Consider the following 20148-nt stretch of genomic DNA (forward strand, 5'->3'; position numbering starts at 1 on the left):
CTTGTCACATTGCATGTATGCATGTGTGAGGGAGAGAAAGAGGAGAAAGAGAAGAAAGAAGAGGAAAAGGAGGAGGAGGGGACAAAGGAAGGAATAGAGGGGACAGAGTGTGGAAAGCAGGGAGAGACAGAGGGAGAGGGAGAGAGAGAGGGAGAGAAAAAGGGAAAGAAAAAGGAAGAGGGGGAGGGAGAGAGGGAGAAAGAGAAGGAGGGAAAGAGGGGGGAAAGAGAGGGAGGGTGGGGGGAGAAGGGGAATAGAGGTTGAAAATGGCAGAGTTTTAGCAACAAGGGACTTCAGGAAAGCTAAGAGGTTAAGAGTTTGCTTTCCGTAATCCTTAGCTATCTCTCTCTTGTTCTCCAAGTTGCCTTAGTCCCAGTAGGGAAGTATAAGTGCTCAGCCACTCTGCTGGCTGGCATTGACCTTTTCTCCTGTTTAGCCCCTTCTGAGCAGCCTCGTTGTTGACATGCTGTGCACTCCCTGGGCTGGCTGGGGATCCGGGAGGAGGTCCTGGCGGATGAGGCAGAGCTGGCCTTCGTGCTGCAGAGCACATCTGGAAGTAGTTTAGGAGACTGCCTGATTTCTCCAGTGCAACGTCTGAATTCTGAGCTGCCTCACAGCAGTGGTATGGAGGAAGCCAGAGCTGCTCCAGAGTAAACTAGAACCAAGGCAGAAAAAAAGGAATTCCCTTTGGGAAACGAACATTGGTCCTTTGGGGCCCCCAGATCCCTGGGATTGCCAATGGGATCTTTGGATGAAGCAGCCGCAGCAAAAAGGGTGGTGGCCAGGAATTGAGCGTCCTTCCCTCTGCTGCTGATCAGGACAGAGGAGCCCCAAGTCCTGCCCTCGACATATTCAAGGTAAAAGAATTCCTAACCAGAAATTCCTGAGCAGCCTTGACACTCTTCGTTTGACTCTGTCCTACAGTTTGCTTTCCCTCTTTCTCATTTTGCTAGTAGATTCAGAAAGTTAAGCTCTCGCGACCAGATCCTCAACATCAGCCTTTCCTTTAGAGTTTAAATTCCTATTGCCCACATCCCAAAGAAAACATTTCCTCAACAACAGCAAATCCAGAAAGAGGCGGAATGAAGGTTGTAAAGGCTGACCTTGGAGTCTAAACCTGGGTTCAGATCTTCCTCTGGCACATGCTAACTGGGTGTTGGCAAGCAAACCTTACTCTCTCAGGGCTTCAGGCAGCTCTTTAAGGCTCTAAGTTACAGAAGAGCTGGCTATCTGCAATAGTGAAGGGAGTTTCTACACAGGGAGTTCCCAACATTCCCCATATAGAAATCACAATTTGATTTATAATACATTCATGCACATATATGATTTATATAGAGATACTATATGGGTGTATATAAACACATATATATAGAGAGAGAGGTATGTATGTATATAGAGATATGTACAGATATTTATGTATCTATTTATTTATATCTATATATTCTAGTTCTGGTTTATCATTTGCATCAGACTGTATCCATGGAAACTAGCTAAGACTCAGATAGACCTAGGGTTTAAAGGAAGGATGGCACTTGGGTTCATAGAGAACTGAAAGGGACCTTGGAGGTCATCTAATCCAAAGTCCTCATCTTGCCAAGGAAGGAAGTGAAGCCCATTAGGGGAAGCAATTTGTCCAAAGTCCTACAAAGTGGGAAGTGTCAGAGGTGGCATTTGAACCCAGGTCCTCTGACTCCAGAGCTAACCACTACATTACACTGCCTACTTCTTGCAGGACAAAGTCAAATATTCAAATAATTGGTTTTAATTTAATTGATTCTCCTCTCCAAAAAACCACAGCCCTTGTGTAACTACATTAATAGTGAAAAAAATTCTCTGGCCTGTCATTATACATTTTTTACATCACGTTTGGCCAACAGTGATCACAGTGTCATTTTTTGAAACTTTTTAACATGTTGCAATTTTTCTCTATCACCTTCAGTTTATCAATATAAGAAATACATCTATACAGTAAATTAATAAGAAAATTAAAGAGAAAATATCAGTTGTGAAGGGAGGAATAATTTAAATGAATCAAAGGTTTGGCACATGGAAGCGTGATTAAACTTGTTTATTTGGTCCCTGAAGACGCACCCAGGAGAATGGGTGGAAGCGGCTGAGGGACAAGTTTAAGCCCATAAGGAAAACTCTCTAACAATGTGTGCTGTACAAGACTGGAACAGCGCCACCTCTGGAGAGGGTGGGTTCAATGTCACTCGAGGTCTTTGGGTAAGGACTGAACACCATCTTGTCTGGGAGGGAGGATTTGTGTTCCAGCTTAGATGGGACTAGATGGGCTAGAGAGCAGACTCTTTTCACCTTTCTTTGTGTTCCCAGCTCTTAGTGCAGTTTCCAGTTTCTGGCGCTTAGTAGGTGCTTAATAAATACTAGATGACTGAATAAGATACAAATTGAAGAGGAGGTCTCATCACAGAAAGAAAACATGTTGGTTGTGTTTGCGTGTCACAAAACATCTGGATGAAGAGGGACCCAAGAAGCAATTCTTTGTCTGGATGTTTGGCATTGTGTGGATCCAAGATTCAGATGATTTTTTTTTATCCAGATGGCTTAGTTTCACATAGAGAGGACCTCTGTTTGGTATTCCTTTGCTTCACATAATGAAATAAGGATAATAATATTAATAACAATAATAATAACTTCCATTTCTGTAGTGCTTTAAAGCTTACAAAATGTTTTCAGTGCACTGGCCAGTGATGGTAGAAATATGGTGACCAGATCTAATACATCAGGCACAACATTCCTGAAATTTTACCTCCTGTATACCCAGACACTGTGAACTCCCAAATAGTTCTCATTCATGTTTCATGCCTTAGAAGACCCAGAAAAGAAGACTTCTTCTTCCCTTCCTTCTGTTCTCTTTTTTCAGCTGATCTCCCTCCCTTCCTTCACCCCTTTAGGTACCAACACTTCAGGTTATAATTTATATTAGAACATATTCTACACATTATACTTCATACATGTTGTACTTCATACATGTTCATTCCAATTACAATATATTATTATATTCCAATTATATTATATATAGTATATATTATAATAATATCTCCTGCCAGCCTGAGGCATACCTATTGCCTTGGGGATCTTTTAGATTTCTGCAGGATCATAGATTTTGATCTGGAAGGGACCTTTGAGGTCACTGAGTTCACCCTCTTCATTTTATAGTTGAGGAAACAGGCTCAGACAAAGTAAGACTTACCCAAGGTCGAAAAGGTTAACAAGCTAGCAGCAGTGGCAAATTTTAACTCTGGTCTTCTGACTCTAAATCCAGAGCTCTTTGACTGCTTTGGCCCCAACTCTATTTGTTTTTGTTTCCAAAATTGCTCTTCGTGAGTTTACCCTCGCACATACAATTTCACTGGCCTTCCCTAAGTTCTGGCCCTAAAAAACTGATTTCCTTTTTATTTTCTCTCTCTGGTCCCTGTCCTGAGATGCTCTACAGGCTCTTTCATTTAAAGATTCTTCATATTCCCAACTGTCCTTGCCATTTCCTCAACAGATCTTTCCAACTCTGCCCTCCCCCTGGCATCAGTGTAGGATCACGGGATGAAAGATCTAGAGCTGGAAGAAACCTTAGAAGTCATCTAGCCCAATCATTTCATTTTACACTTGAGGAAACTGAGGCAGTAAGGTCAAGTGATTTCCCCAAGATGACATAGAAGGCAAAGTTAAGTGTTGAACCCAGATCTCATGATTTCAAGTTCAGCATTCTGACCATTGCACCACACTGTCTCAGATCACTGGGGTTATGTTTTGTCTCTACCCCTCCACTCCTAGATCACCATGGCTCCAATTTCTAATCCAACAGAAATGAGGATACAAATACAACCACCTTCCTGCCCTGTATAGCCCCGTGACCTCCCTTTACAATGTACAAAATAATTAAGAACTGTTACAACCTATGAGATTTTGGGTCAGTCACTTAACCTCTCTAGACCTCAGTTAAGCCAGTAGTAACCAATAAATTGGGTCAATGGACTCTCTCAATGACCAAAGACCGTAAGGTAGGGCTTACTAACCTTCATATAGTTTTGGGACGTATAAGAGAACAAAGAACTGAATTGGGCAGGTGAGAGAGACAAAGCAATTGATTACAGGGTAGATAGCATCATGGAAGTGGGGACAACATGATTGGTTACATCAAGGAAAGCAGGCTAGCACCTACATGGGGCTACTAATTACTCCTCTCTACCATTAAGGAGTGTTTTGATTGATTTATGGGATCCATCTATATCCTGAGGACGTTGTTAGTGGACCAAAGGATAGCAGACTCCCTGGCTCCTAGGAAGGCTTGTTAGGGAGCTAAAATCCTCCTTAATTACACAAGGGCAGGCAGAGATGGACAATATACCTTGTGGAAATATATCAGATCAGCTTGTTTCCCAGGAGCTGAAGATATGGTAGATAATGATTTTTCCCATTAATTATAAATTTAAAACCCACTCAGAGGGAAAGCTAAATTCCTGAGCTCAACTCAAGAACAATAGAAAGGGGACTTAAAAATATACAGAATCAGTTACAGTATGAAATCAATACAATATAGAATCAAGTACAAAGTAGAATTAATTTGAACTTCTCAATTACCAGGGGCTCAATGATTAAATCTCAGAGTACAGGCAATCATTTAGGATGGGTGAGCTGGAGATGTCAGGGAAGACTTCACTGAGAAGGAAGGACTTGAAATTGACCTTGAAAAATAGATAGGATTTTGATAGAAGAGAGGAATAGAGTTGTCTTTTCCTGTGAAACCTTACTGGTTGATAAAATGCTCATGAGTATTTTAGGATAGATTATATTTTGTTACTTTCAAGTTCATTTTGCTCTGCCTTTCTAACACCGACATGAAAAGCAGATTTTGTGAATGAATGAAAAACAAACAAAAAGGAAGGTAGGTACAATGAAAGCAAAACAGGGCACATTTAACCCAGGTTTCACCTACTCTGTAAGTATCTATACTTCCTCCACCTCTGGAACATCTTTTAAACCCAGAAAGTTCCACCATCTGACATAAGATAGTTTTACACATAAACAGAAACAGTCTGACTATAATAATATGAATAACAGACATTTCTATAGTATTTTAAAGTTTATAAAGTACTTCATCTATATTAGCTCATTGATCCATAAAGATCCTCGTAATAATTTCATATTTCAAAACAAAATTTGGGCTTGGTTCAGGAGCCTAAATGCATACTAGTAGTACCAGAAGCTTGATGTGTACGCCTTTTCTTCGCCTTTTAAGAATAATATCAGGGGCAGCTAGATGGCACAGTGGGTAGAGCACCAGCCCTGGATTCAGGAAGACCTGAGTTCAAACCTGGCCTCAGATACTTGACACTTACTAGCTGCGTGACCCTGGGCGAGTCACTTTGCCCCATTGCCTTGCCAAAAAAAAAAATATATTGACAAACTGGAATGCATCAAGAGGAAGATGACCAAGATGGTAAGAAGACTTAAAACCGTGCCATGGAAAGATTAATTGAAGGAAGTAAGTATGCTTAGCCTGGAACAGAGAAAACCAAGAAGTCATGGTCACTGTCTGGGTATTTGAAAGACTATCAAATGGAGGAAAGCTTCAACTTGTGTGGCTTGGCCTGGGAGGATAGAACTAGTGACAATGGGTAGAAGTTGTGGAGAAGTAGATTTCCACTTGGCATCAAGTAAAACCAGCTGCCAATTGGAGTTGTCCATATGTGGACTATAAGTGGGAGGTGCTTATTTCCTCATCCCTGAAGGTCTTCCCAGGGATTCTGGGTGACCACTTGTGAGGGATGATATAGGCTAGGATCACATTTTTGGTAACACATGGACTCACTGACTTTTGAGGTTGCTTTCAGCTCTGAGATTCCAAGATTCCAGGAAGTTGCTGAAGTTTTTGTTTTCCATAGACACAGAAACACCTTTTGGGAGCTCGTCTTTGACTCACAGGATTGTAGATTTAGAACTGGAAGAGACCCCAGAGGTCATCAAGTCTAAATTTTTCATTTTATAGATGTGGAAACTGAGGTACAAAGAAGTTAAATAACTTACAGTTACCCAGCTAGTTAGTAAATGAGGGAGGGTTCAAGTCGTATACTTCCTAACTCTAAGTCTAGCTTTGATCCAGTCCACCAGGAGTGACAAACACACCTACAGGCTGCATGTGTTCCCCAATACTCCTCGGTTTGACCCAAATCAGATTAAAATGTAATTGGGAAATATTTAACAGAATACATGAAAATACAATTTCAAACAGATATTACATTTTGAAACTGAGTCAAAATAGTCAATTTAAATAAATAAAACTAAGTCAATTTAAAATGAAGCCCTTAGGGATCATTATGTACAAATTAATGGTCCTGCTTCTCTTTGAATTTGACACTACTGAATTATGCCATGCTGTCCCTTGCCCCACTTGGGCGTGCTATTACTATGTTCATAAAGTTCGTTAAGTCTTAACAAGTCTTCCTCAACAGAAACTTGCTTGAGAGGATTGAACTTTTTTTTAAAATTATTTTGCCAAAGATGAAGAGTGAACCTTTTTATCAAGGTAATAATCCTTTGATTATTACTCTCTCAACTTCTGACAGTTTGGCTAAAGTAATTGAATGAGGAAAGGAAAAGCAAACAAGTCAATTTTTTTCATGGTCATTAAAGAAAAACTAAAATAAAATTATTTTTCTGTAACCTGACTGGCTTTTCACTCTGTGAAACTTCTCACTCTACCAACTAGAAAAATGGAAATTGACATGGCATCAAAGAAGATGAGTAGGAATTAACGGTTTGATGTCATCGTGGAAGGAAGTTTTTTGAGGTATAGAGTGCTTCACCAACTGTAAAGTGCTATGTTAACGTCTGTAGTTCTTATTGTTATCATCAACATCAGTGGTGTGCCCCAGGAATTTTTGCTTGGTTCTGTGCTCATTAACCATTTCATCAGTTGTTTAAATAAAAGTACAAATGGCAAAGTTTGTCAAAATTTCAGGCAACACAAAGCTAAGAGGGATAGCTAAAATGTTAGATGATATTTATGTAAAAAAAATCCCAATAAAATCAAATAAGACAAAACATTCCCTGCCCTCAGGGAACTTACATTGTACTATTGTGAAGCTCAACACCTTATTTTTCACCATTGCTATCCAACTTAACAATGTTACCTTCCTAAAATGTGGTCCCCAGAACTAAACACACTACTCAAATTGTATTTTATTGGATATTTCAAACTTGGTGTCCCTGAGACATCTTAAACTCAATATATCCAAAATAGAACTCATTGTCCTTCCCTCCAAGACTGGGGCTGTTTTTTTTCATAGTAACTTATTACGTAAGTCAAATCTCTGCCCCTGCATTCCCCTAGTTCAGTTTCCCAACAGTGTATCACAGTTTTTTGTTGTGTGAAGAAATAGAGTACACTGTGATATCCTGTATTTCCTCACCTCCAACAGCTGCCTTCCTGCTCTAACAGTTACTACATCTAGCTCTTAGTATGCAGCCAGAAACTAAGTCACTTTGAGGATTTAAGAAATGATGGTCTCCTCTTTGTGCTGATGGTAGTGGTACCGCTGATGGAAGATGGTGATAGTGATGGTAGTGGCAGTGCTAATGATCACAATGATGATGACTTTGATGATCCAGATAATGCCTAGGGAGCAGTTGATAGGGTAGAGATGACATTTAAACATATGTGAACTGATAAAATCGCCAAGGGAGTAGAGATGGAGGATGGCCCAGAACAGAGCCATGGGGTATTACCCACACTTAATGGTACGAGCCACCGATGATGATCCAGCAAAGGAGACTCTAGGAAGCGATTGTGGAGGTACTAAAAATCCCAAATGTACTCATTTAACATTTTTTAAAAAAATAAAGATTAGCTTACAGAGGTTAATTGTAAGACCAATACATCTATAGAAAATTTAGGTCAAGAGATAATAGGGCTGAGTTTAAAATGAGTTATAATGTCCTGGAAATCCATGTTCTGGTTTCCAAAATTCTAGATTAGGAAAGGTGAGGGATGATTAGCTAAGTCACTGACCCCCATCAAAGTTCTATGGGAGCTGAAGTTCTTAATACATATTTGTGATTTCAATTTTGATTTCATTCTTTCTTTCTTAATTTCTCCACCCACAGGTGACAGCCTTTAGCCACATGAACACATGGCTCTATTAAGAAGAAGTAAGTTGCTAACCACTTTTTTTTTCTATTTTTAAAAGTTTTCTTTTTGAAAAAAGTGTTATTCTGAACTTAAATACCACAAAATAGCATTTCCACCCACATAGCAGAGCACAAAAAGATTTTTTATGAAAGTGTGAATCTCTACTTCATGCTGCTTGCTTAAAAAAAAAGTATATATTAAATTCTTCATTCTTCTTTCAAAACTGCCTGCTTGTCTGTGCTTCCTTCTGAGCTTTCTTCTGTTCCCTTCTGTACGTTAAAAAAAATGTTACAGTGCCTCTCTCCTTTCCGGCATCACTATTGCTTGCCTCCTTTTCTCCAGATCTCTCCCCTCCTTCCCCCCATTAAAAATTGAATGTGACAAATAATCTTGGTCAAGCAAAATGAATCCATACTCTGCTCTGTCCAAAAACACATCTCTTTCGGCACTGTGTCTATGATGCCTCCATCAGGAGGTCCATAACATGCTTTAGGCCCTCTAAAGACATGCTTGGTCATTGCAAAGATTAGAGCACCAAAATTCTTCAAATTTGTTTTTCCTTACAATGCTGCTATCCACACATAGATTGTTCCTCTCGTCCTGTTCATCAGTTTATGCTACCCAGAATTTTCCAAAATCATCTTTTTTTTATCATTTTTTATGTCACAGCAATATCCTATTACATTCATATACCACAATTTGTTCAACTGTTTTCTAATTGTCTAAGAGGAAAACTAAGGCGCTCACCTTCTTTTCTTTTCTTTTAATCCCTTTAACCCCTCCCTTTGGGAACAGGAGGTTTATTTTGCTCATTTTTGTCATTTTCTTCCCTCTCAATCCCTCCCCTATCCCCACTTTAACAACTAGGCAGCTAGGTAGCACATTGGATAGAGCACCAGGGCTAAAATCAAGAAGACTCATCTTCCTGAATTCAAATCTGGCCTCAGACACTCACTAGCTGTGTGACCCCGGGCAAGTCACTTCACCCTGTTTGCCTCAGTTTCCTCATTTGTAAAATGAGCTGGAGAAGGAGATAGCAAATCACTCCAGTATCTCTGCCGAGAAAACCCAATGGGGTCATGAAGAATCAGACATGACTGAACAACAACAACAAATTCCCAGTTGTTTCCCTGGTGAGCATGGTTTATTTCTACACCAAATTCTATGTGCTCAATTTTCTTTTGTCCATTTCAGATAAGAGTGCGGCTCACCTGATGTCCATTCCTCCCCATTCCTTCCACCATGTTTATATACTCTCCTTACCGCTCCAATTGGGAGAAAGAGCAATCCCTACCCCCTTCTTCTTTTCTATACTAACGATTCCCTTTACTCTCCCTTTTCTCTGCCCCCATTCAATCCCTCAGAATAGAGCCAATCTAACCCCAGGACCTCTGTTTTTCTTATTTAATCCTCTCAATGCCCTTTGGAGACATTAAGGTTTTGAAGAGACATTTATTTCTATATTGTCATATATATCTTTCCAATTATTGCTGAAATAAATTTCCCTTCCTAGGTTTCTGGACTCTTGTTTTTGTACTTCAGAGTTCTTACTTAGCTCTTGTGTTTTCATCAGAAATGTTTGAAAGTCTTCTATTCCATTAAAGACCCATTCCCCTACCCCCAACCTCCATAGGATTATACTCAGATTTGCAAAGTAAATTACTCTTGGGTGTAAGCCTGTTACTTTTGACTTTTAAAATATTGTATTCTGGGCCAGCTAGATGGTGCAGTGTATGGAGCTCTGGCCTTGGAGTCAGAAGGACCTGAATTCAAATCTGACCTCAGACACTTGACACTTAGTAGCTGTTGTGACCCTGGGCAAGTCACTTAACCCTGATTGCCTCGCCAAAAAACAAAACACACGTATTTCAAGATCGCCTCTGTTTTTTAGTAAAAGTTGTCAGATTTTGTATGTTCTTGGTTGTTCCTTGGTACTTAAACTGCTTCTTTCTGAGTATCTGAAATTTTTTTTTTTTATTTCATGTGGGACCTCTGGGTTTTGGCTATGACATTCCTGGGACTTTTCCTTTTTGGGAATCCAATCAGGAAGTGATTGGTAGATTCTTTCTAAAGATTGGTACATTCTCCACCCTCTGATTCTAATAGATTGAGGTAGTTTTCATCTATGATTTCTTGAAATACAGCATCCAGGCTTTTTAAAAATAATGGCTTTTAGTGAATTTCATGATTCTTAAATTACCTCTCCTTGATTTGATTTCTAGTGGAACCATGGATAGGGAACTGGGCTTGGAATCAAAATGACTTGAGTTCAATTCTGGTCTCAGAAAATTAATACCTATGTGACTCTGGGCAAATCACTTCAACCTGCTTCAGTTTCCTCATCTGTAAAATGGGGATAATGATAGCATCAAACTCCCAGGATTGTTGTGAGGATCAGAATAAGCTGTTTGTAAAGATCTTTGCAGACCTTTAAGCTCTATGTAAATGCTTATATTATTATTAGTATTATCATTGTATCAGATATCTTATATTTCTTTTATTTTTCAGTCTTTTGATTTTGTCCTAATATGTCTTGTTGTCTTATGAACTTAATGATTGGTCTATTCTAGTTTTCAGGGGAACATTTCTTGAGTAAGGTTTAGCATTTTCTCTTCTCAGCTACTTATTCTCCTTCCAATTCTTGCCTCCAGAGTTATTTCATTTAGTCTTTGTTTAAAAAAAAAAAAACAAACCACAACATTTTTTTCTATGAGTCTTTGCTTTTTTGAAGGATCTCTATATTTTCAATAATTGTGAAAACAGACTGATATTTTCTTTAACTTATTTATATCCTAAATTTTAGTTCATGAATTGGGGCTTTTTACCCTCTAATTTGGGCAGCTAGGGGGCGCCATGGTGCATAGAGTGCCAGGCCTGGGCTCGGGAAGACTCGTCTTTCTGAATTCAATCTGGCCTCAGACACTTCCTAGCTGTGTGGCCCTGGGTAGGTCACTTCACCCTGTTTACCTCAGTTTCCTCATCTGTAAAATGAGCTGGAGAAGAAAATGGCAAACCGCTCCAGGATCCCTGCCAAGAAGACCCCAAATGGGGTTACAAAAAGTTGGACACAACTGAAAAATGACTGAACACCAACAACAAACCTCTAATTCACTTTAAAGTGGTATGGTCAGCTCTGAGTGGACCCCTGGGATCTTTCAGTAGTCTCTGCCTCCCAGGGCTAGGCTCACCTGGATCTTTGAGGCTGGAAAAGCTGGACCTTCAGGGCCTACTCTGGCAGCTCAGGGCAGAGTGTTAGAGACTTCAGGGCCCTGGACTGGGGGTCTCAATGCTGTGGAATGAGCCATGTTAATCAGTACCATCCTCATTGAGTCACTCCACCCTACGGCTCCAGGGGCTTCCAACATACCTGACTCTAGAGCATCCTCACCATTCTGGGCCTTTCTCAAGGGAGCCCTCCACTCTTGCTGCCTCTGCACTCAGAGCCTTGAAGCCTTCATGGGTCCCACTTCTTGGCATTGACTCTTAATTTATTGGAAGCTCCTTTCTTACTGTCTAGAGGCTTCTGGCTGACCTCTTACATAGATGGTTCTGGGAGGAAGAGTCATTTACTGCAGTTTCTTGTTGAATTTCTTTATTTCTTTTTTAAATTCTATTTTTTATTTTAAACTTAAATACAAAACGAGAAAAGAAAAAAAAATTGCCACGTACAGAACAGAACATAAGAGAGGATTCAATAGAAAACAATAAATTTCCATTTCAAGAAAACCTATATAAAAAATACTAAACATTGTTTTCAAAGCTGCCCAGCTTTTCTTTGCTTCCTTGCAGGTTTTCTTTTGTTCTCTGCTAGGCACTTTTTACTTTATTTTCCCCTACCTAAAGAAGGCTACAATCAAGCATGGAGATATATACTACATACATGTGTATGTAAGGTACTATGTACTATGTACTATGCTTATTTCCACTTGTCATCTCTTTCTCTGAAGGCACATAGGTTGGCAACGTGGAGGAAAGTTATCTGAATGATGCAGAGTCTGGTCTCGAACCCAGGACCTCCACATTCCTGCGACAATTCAGATAGCTACTCCTCACGCTGCCATCTCGTTGGATTTCTTGATCATTACTCAGTCTAATGCAAACCTCAGAGTTTCACTGGAATAAGTGTGGGGAAGCTGGGTGGGCTGCCTCCTATTCAGGCAGCATCTTGGCAGAATGTTTTAGCTGACACTTTTCAATATATTCTTATGAAAAATGGGTTGTTTCATCCAGTGGGCTATGGCAGAGAGCACACCAGACTGGGGCCTGGCTTTGCTTCTAAGTTACTATGTAACTTTAAACAAATCCCATCCTCTCTCTGGCCCTCAGTTTTTTCATCAGTAAAATGAGGGGATTGAATGGAATGCTTTCTAATGTTCCCTTCAGCTCTGGGATTCTAAAGGGAGGCAATATGATTCAGTGGGAAGGGTTCTGGCTTTAGAGTCACAGAACCTGGGTTCAAATCCTGGCTTTGCCACTTACCATCCATATCACCCTGGGCAAATCATTTCCTTTCCCTGGGCCAGTTTTCTCAATGGTAACATTTTTAAAAACTAGACTTAATGGCTTGTATGGGCCCTTCTAGCTCAGAATCTATAATCCTGTGCATATCATATATTGCATTTCACAGAGACACAATAGTGTCAGGAAAACCCAAGTTCATGCCTCATTTCTAATATCTACTGATTGCATGTCCCTGGGCAGGGCACACCCTCCCAGTGCCCCCAGGCAGTTCTCTCTGACCACAAGCTAAAGATGAGTTGATTCTTCACTAATGGAAAAAGTTTTCACACTGGAACTTTATCCACACCGAGGAAATCCTGTATCCAGATTTCTTCCTACCCCCAAAAAATGAATTTCACGGACAGTCATCCCTGTAAGTAGTTGACTGTGAAAATGTTAAGGGTGACAGCCACAGAAAGGGCTCCAAGATTTTAGAGTAAGTCAGCTGCAAAAAAAACATCCTTGTAAGAGATTTATTCATCCCAAATGTTATCAAGTGAGCCTCAAACGGGCAAAATACAGATGTTTGGCAGGATTCCCAGACTGGCTAATGCTGGTTGAATCAAACTGGCCAATGGGGTGAGTGATAGCATTTGCCTCCTTTAAACTCCCGTCCCCCTAATTTGCTTTGCACTGGACTGAGTCCAGAATAAAATTATCTTTGGCAGAGTCTGGAAACCCAAATACTCAGGCTTTGATTCCACTCCATAAGATGCTTGAAACCAAATACCCTTGCCCATGGCAATGGCTTGGAGGCTCTATGTGTGGGTAGACTCACTGGTATGCAATGTTTATTTTTTTTTCAAACTTTGGTATTTTATTTTTTTCCCAATTACATGTCAAGACAATTTTTAGCTTTCATTTTTACAAGATTTTGAGATCCAAATTTTTCTCCCTTCCTCCTTCCCCTCCTCTCTTCCTTGTGCTATCATGTAAAATATATTTCCATATTAGTTACAGTTGTGAAAGAAGAAACAGATCAAAAGGGAAAAAACCCACAAAAAAGGATACAATAAGTGAAAAAAGTAGGCTATGATTTGCATTCAGAATCCATCAGTTCTTTATCTGGACGTGGATAACATTTTCCTTTGTGAGTCCTTTGTATTTGTCTTGGATCATTGTGTTGCTGAGAAGAGCTGAGTCATTCCTCATTGATCATAATACAATGTTGCTGATACTGTGTTCAATGTTTTCCTAGTTCTGCTCATTTCACTTTGCATCAGTCCGTACAAGTCTTTCCAGGTTTTTCTGAAATCTGCCTGTTCATCATTTCTTATTGTGCAATAATATTCCTTTATATTCATATACCATAGTTTGTTCAACCATTTCCCAGTTGATGGACATCCCCTCAATTTCTAATATTTTTCCACCATTAAAAGGGCTGCTATGAATATTTTTGCATATGTAGGGTCCTTTTCCCTTTTTTTATGATCTCTTTGGAATAGACCTAACAGTGGTATTGCTGGATCAGAAGGTATGCACAGTTCGGTTACGCCTTGGGCATAATTCCAAATTGCTCTCCAGAGTGGTTGTATCAGTTCACAACTCCACCAACAGTGCACCAACTTTCCCACATTTTCTCCAACATTTATCATTTTCCTTTTTTTGTCGTATTAGCCCCAATCTGATAGGTATGAAGTGATACCTCAGGGTTGTTTCAATTTTCATTTCTCTAATCAAAGGTGATTTAGAGCACTTCTTCATATGCCTGTTGCTAGCTTTGGTTTCTTTATCTGAAAACTGCCTCTTCATATCCTTTGACCATTTATCAATTGGAGAATGGCTTATATTCTTATAAATTTGACTCAGTTCTCTATATATTTAAGAAATGAAGCCTTTATCAGAGACACTGGCTGTAAAAAAAAAATGTTTCCCAGCTTTCTGCTTTCCTTCTAATCTTGGTTGTATTGGTTTTGTTGGCGTAAAAACTTTTTACTTTAATATAATCAGAATTATCTATTTTACATTTTGTAATGCTCTCTATGTCTTGTTTGGTCATGAATTCTTCTCTTCTCCATAGATCTGACAGGTAAATTATTCCTTGCTCATCTAATTTGATTATATCTAAATATATGTTGTATCTATATTTACATATATATACACACACTTTATATCTAAATCATGTACCTATTTTGACCTTATCTTGGTACATGGTGTGAGATGTTGGTCTATGCCTAGTTTGTGCCCTATTGTTTTCCAGTTTTCCCAGCAGTTTTTGTCAAATAGTGAGTTCTTATCCCAAAGGCTGGAGTCTTTAGGTTTATCAAACACTAGGTTACTGTGGTCATTTGCTACTGTGTCTTGTGTACCTAATCCATTCCATTGATCTACCACTTTATTTCTTAGTACCAGATAGTTGTGATGATTACTACTTTATAATATAGTTTGAGATCTAGTATTGATACCACTTGGTGCATATATGCTTAGAGTTGATATTACTTCATTGTCTGTGGTACATTTTGTTTGTTTTAGGCAATTGGGGTTAAGTGACTTGCCCAGGGTCACACAGCTAGGGAGTGTCAAATGTTTGGTCTGAGGCCAGATTTGAGCTCAGGTCCTCCTGACTTCAGGGCCGGTGCTCAATCCACAGTGCCACCTAGCTGCACCCTCTGTGGTACATTTTAACAAGATATAGTTTCCTTCCTTATCTCTTTTAATTAGGTGTATTTTTGCTTTTGCTTTGTCTGAGATCAGGATTGCTATACTTGCTTTTTTTTTTAAATTTCAGCTGAAGCATAATAGATTCTGCTACAGTCCCTTACCTTTACTTTGTGTGTCATTCTCTGCTTCAAGTGTGTTTCTTGTGAACAGCAAATTGTAGGATTCTGGTTTTTGATCCTGTCTGATATCTGCTTCAGTTTAATGGGAGAGTTCATCCCATTTATATTCACATGATTATGATTACTAACTGTATTTCCCTCCATCCTATTTTTCCTCCTATTTGTCCTCTCTTTCTCCTTTCATCTTTTCCCTCCTCAACAGTGTTTTGCTTCTGTCTACTGCCTCCCCCAGTATGCCCTCTCTTCTGTCAGTCACCCCTTCTTTACTTACTCTCCTCCCCTCCTACTTTCCTGTCAAGTGAGATAGATTTCTACATTCATGTTATTGTGTATATTAGTCCCTCTTTCAGCCAATACTTTTGAGAATAAGGTTCAAGTGATGCTCATCACCCACCCTCTTATTTTTCCCTCCACTGTAATACATTTTTCGCACTTCTTCATCTGAAATAATTTAGCCCATTCTACCTCTCCCTTCCTTCTGCACCCAGTGTACTCCTCTTTCTCATCCCTTAATTATTTTTATGTCATTCCTTCAAATTCACCTTATACTCATACACTCTATGCATATTCCTTTTAGTTGTACCATTAGTGGTACAATAAGAATGATAAATATCATCTTCCCATGTAGCGATGTAATGTAGCTCCACTGAATCCTTTATGTTTTGTTTGCCCTTTTTACCTTTTTAGGCTTCTCTTAGATCTTGATATTTCAGATCAAATTTTTTGTTCAATTCTGGTCTTCTCTATATGAAAGCATGAAATCTTTCTATTTCATTGAATGACCATTTCTTTCCCTTGAAGTATTATGCTTAATTTCATTGGGTAGGTGATTCTTGGTTATAGTCCTAGCTCCTTTACTTTCTGGAATGTCATGTTCCATGACCTATGATCTTTTAATGTTGCAGTTGCTAAGTCCTGTGTAATCCTGATTTTGGTTTCCTGATATTCGAATTGTTTCTTTTTTTTTTCTTTTGTGAGGCAATCAGGGTTAAGTAACTTGCCCAGAATCACACAGCTAGTGTCAAGTACCTTAGGTCAGATATGAACTCAGGTCCTCTTGACTCCTCTAGTACCATGCAATGTTTATTTTTAAAGCACACTAACAGATAACTGTTCAGATAGTTCAAGAGTAAGATGAAGTTTTCTCTGGATGCCAAGCAAAATAATTTGCCATTCATCCATCACAGGGCCTCCTGGGGAAGAGAACAGAGGAGTGCCGAAGATCCCTTCCAAAAACTCACCAAGAGAATCAGGCTCTAATTTATGGTGTTAGATATAGTCCTCTCTTTCTGTTCTTCTATGTCTAAAGAAATGTGCATGTTTACTGGTATTTGTCAAGTTCATGATAATTAAAAAAAGAAATAGAAAATTTTAAATAATCCACCTCTAAATAGGATAGAGATTTCCATTCAATCAGCATTTATTAAACATTATACCCATCTCTTCTCTATTCTCTGCAAGACATTTTTTAATAAAAAGAATAGTTGGTACACACACACATAATACAATATAATATAATATGATATGATATAATATGATATAATATAAACATATATGTCTATATGTTTTACAAAGCATTTCACATTCATTATCCCATTTGATCCTTGAGCTAGCTGGGTTATGAGTGGTACTAAATCCATTTTAGAGATGAGGAAACAGAGGCACAGGAAAGTCACAGCATTAAGCTGCAGCTCTGACTGTCCCAGAACCTCCCAGGTGGAAGAGATTTTAAAAGTCATTTAGTCCAACCTGTACCAGAATGAAAATTCCCCCTCCCTTTTCTCTGACAATATCCAAGATTTGCTTGAAGACTCCAGTCACAGGGAACTCACTACCTCATGAGATAACCCATTCCATATTGAGAAAGTGCTAATTGTTAGGAAGTTTTTCCTTGCTTCAAACTGACATCTGCCTCTTTGCAACTAACTCCTTTTCCTGATCACCACACCCCCACCCAGCCCCCTCCATCTCCTCTTTGTTCTGGCCTTACACAGGATTCTTTGGGTCAGGCTCAGATCTCTTCTTTCCCAGGACCTCACAAATGCCTTTCCTAATCTCTGATGAAACCTTGGAGGTCCCAATGACTTTAAGCTCAGCTGGTCAATGCTGTTTGTGAGGACCTCTGTGAATCAAACCTGTTCACCTTTGGTTCTTACCACTTCTCCAGGGCCCACAATATTTTGAAATATGATAATCTGTGGGTGTGGGCAACAGAGCCTGTTGATATGTTGGCTAGTTTTGCTGACCTATTTTCTTTTCCTTTTCTCTTTATTTTTTTATTCTTTGTTACAAGGGTTGTCTCTCTGAGTAGAGGAGTAGGGAAGGATATAGTTGGAAATGAAAGTGATGGAAAAACCAAAGATACCAATAAATATTTTAAAAGGAAAAACAAATCTAGTGACCAATCTTCAATACAAAAAAAAATTAGTCTTATATAAAAATAAAATTCATCCTCATAGACAAAGGTTATGACTTTATTTATATTTTCTATCACATTAGTCAAAATGTGACTTAAGCTCTGAGATGTGAAATGTCCAGAATAGGGGAAACATGAAGCATCAATTCAATCAAATGAACATTTATTAAGCACCAATTATGGTCAAAGCTGTGTAATTGTCAAGCATTTATTAAGCACCTACCTCATGCTAAGCACTGAGGATCCAAAGACCTAAAAAAGACTCCTTGCCTTCTAGGGGCTTACATTGTATGGGAGAGGGGACTTGGGGAGGATGGGAAACAACATTCATTTTAAGGAAACATAAAATGTATACAAAGTGAGTGCAATGTAATTAAGGAAGAGGGTAACAGAGACAAGGTAAGATTCTTATAGGAAGCAATGCTTGAGCTGAATTAGGAAGGAAACAAAGAATTCTAAAAGGTGGAGGGGGGAAGAGAGTGTATTCCAGTTGTCAAGAACAACCTAGGCAAAAGTATAGAGAGCAGGAGATGAATTTTATATATATGGAACAGCAAAAAAAAAAAAGTAATAATAGAAAATAGTGTGTTGAGGGTACTACCCAGATGATAATAATAAAATCACATATTGAGTCCTAGTTCCCATCCCCATTCATATATGTAGTCCCTTACCTGGCCGCTATTATGACCAGTGATGTGCCCCTCAAATAGAAATGATCTTAAAATGATCCTCTTTTTCTCTCAGATGAGTACTATTACAAATGAGATAATATTTGTATAGTGCTTAGCATTATGTCTGGCTTATAGTATGTGCTTAATAAATGCTTGTTCCCTTCCCTATAATAATATTCATATATTAATCAATTTAATATTCATATAGCCTTTCCCCAGAGTCAGCATGCTATTCAATAGCTCTTCCATATTCTCTTGGAAGTATGGCAAAATCAGCAGATTAAACTTGGTTCGTTCCCACTTTGCTATCACCCATATGCTGTTTGATAAGAGAATTGTTAGGGGCTTGATTTTGGGAAAGTCACTTAACTTTTTTAGATCTCAGTTTCCTCATCCATAAAATAGGATAAATAATAACTTGTACTTGGATACATGATAGGATCATTGTGAGGAAAGTGTTTGGTAAACCTAAAGGCTCTATAGGAATATATTATTATCATTATTAACATAAAAGAGAATACATATTGTTGACCTACAAAATTATTTGACATTGTAGAGCAAACCTTAACCTTAAACATTCTCCCTCTGATGAGGATCCTAAATTAAAGTCATATAAGATTCCTCAGAAATGCAACCACAGAAATAATTCTATTTAAGAACCATCTGGTTAATGGCAAAGGAGGATATAGCAGGGAGCTATACATTCATTAAAGTTGTTCACCTTCATTATAGAAGCTATCATTCTCAGAGCCCAAATGGGAGAGGAATTCCCCGTAGCTGGTAGGGTTCTCCAGATGCTCCTATGGGCAGAAGACAATATGTTGGCTTATCAATCCCTGGAATGTAAATGAATCTTCTCAATGATATCCATGATTACTCAAAAAAGATCAGCCTAACAGTACATAAAAGGAAACAGCTATAACTAACCATTTTAGCATCCAGAGCAATTCAGTTCGAGTGAGAATGATGATAACCAACCCATTACGGGCCAGGGTAGTAGAATGAAAGAAGTAGCTCATCTGGGACATGTCCATAAGACTTCCATCCACTAGCTTCCTGTTTTATGTAATTGTTCTTGATAACTAGATGCTAAGCTCAGCTAGATGGTACAGCTGCACAGACTACTAGGCTTGGAGTCAAGAATCCTGCTCAAGACACTTACTAGCTGTGTGACCCTGGGTAATTCATTTGACCTCTCTGTGCTTCAGTTTCTATAAAATAGGAGTAGTAGCAGTAGCAGTAGCAGTAGTAGCAGCAGCAGCAGTAGTAGAAGTAGTAGTGGTAGTAGTAGTAGTAGTAGCAGCAGCAGTAGTACTAATAGTAGTAGTAGCAGCAGCAGCAGCAGCAGCAGCAGTAGCAGTAGTACTACTACTAGTAGTAGCAGCAGCAGCAGCAGTAGCAGTAGTACTAATAGTAGTAGTAGTAGCAGCAGCAGCAGCAGCAGTAGTAGCAGCAGCAGCAGTAGCAGTAGTACTACTAGTAGTAGCAGTAGTAGCAGCAGCAGCAGCAGTAGTAGTACTAATAGTAGTAGTAGCAGCAGCAGCAGCAGTAGCAGTAGCAATAGCAGCAGTAGTAGTAGAAGTAATAGTGGTAGTAGCAGCAGCAGCAGCAGTAGCAGTAGTACTAATAGTA

The 20148-nt window shown here is 39.1% G+C and overlaps 1 protein-coding gene across 1 annotated transcript in view; it reads left to right on the top strand.

Annotated features, from left to right (window-relative positions):
* The window catches only part of GLT8D2 (glycosyltransferase 8 domain containing 2), a 50518-nt gene that overhangs the window by 13156 nt on the left and 17214 nt on the right, over positions 1 to 20148 (top strand). The window contains exons 2-3 of the mRNA XM_027870875.1: positions 437 to 857; positions 8125 to 8169. Coding sequence (XP_027726676.1) covers positions 8151 to 8169 — 19 coding nt within the window. The 5' untranslated portion in view covers positions 437 to 857; positions 8125 to 8150. The remainder of the gene's footprint in view (positions 1 to 436; positions 858 to 8124; positions 8170 to 20148) is intronic.

The sequence above is a fragment of the Vombatus ursinus genome, unplaced genomic scaffold (assembly GCF_900497805.2).
Source record: "Vombatus ursinus unplaced genomic scaffold, bare-nosed wombat genome assembly UNPS02003292.1, whole genome shotgun sequence".
In the NCBI taxonomy this organism is placed as follows: domain Eukaryota; kingdom Metazoa; phylum Chordata; class Mammalia; order Diprotodontia; family Vombatidae; genus Vombatus; species Vombatus ursinus.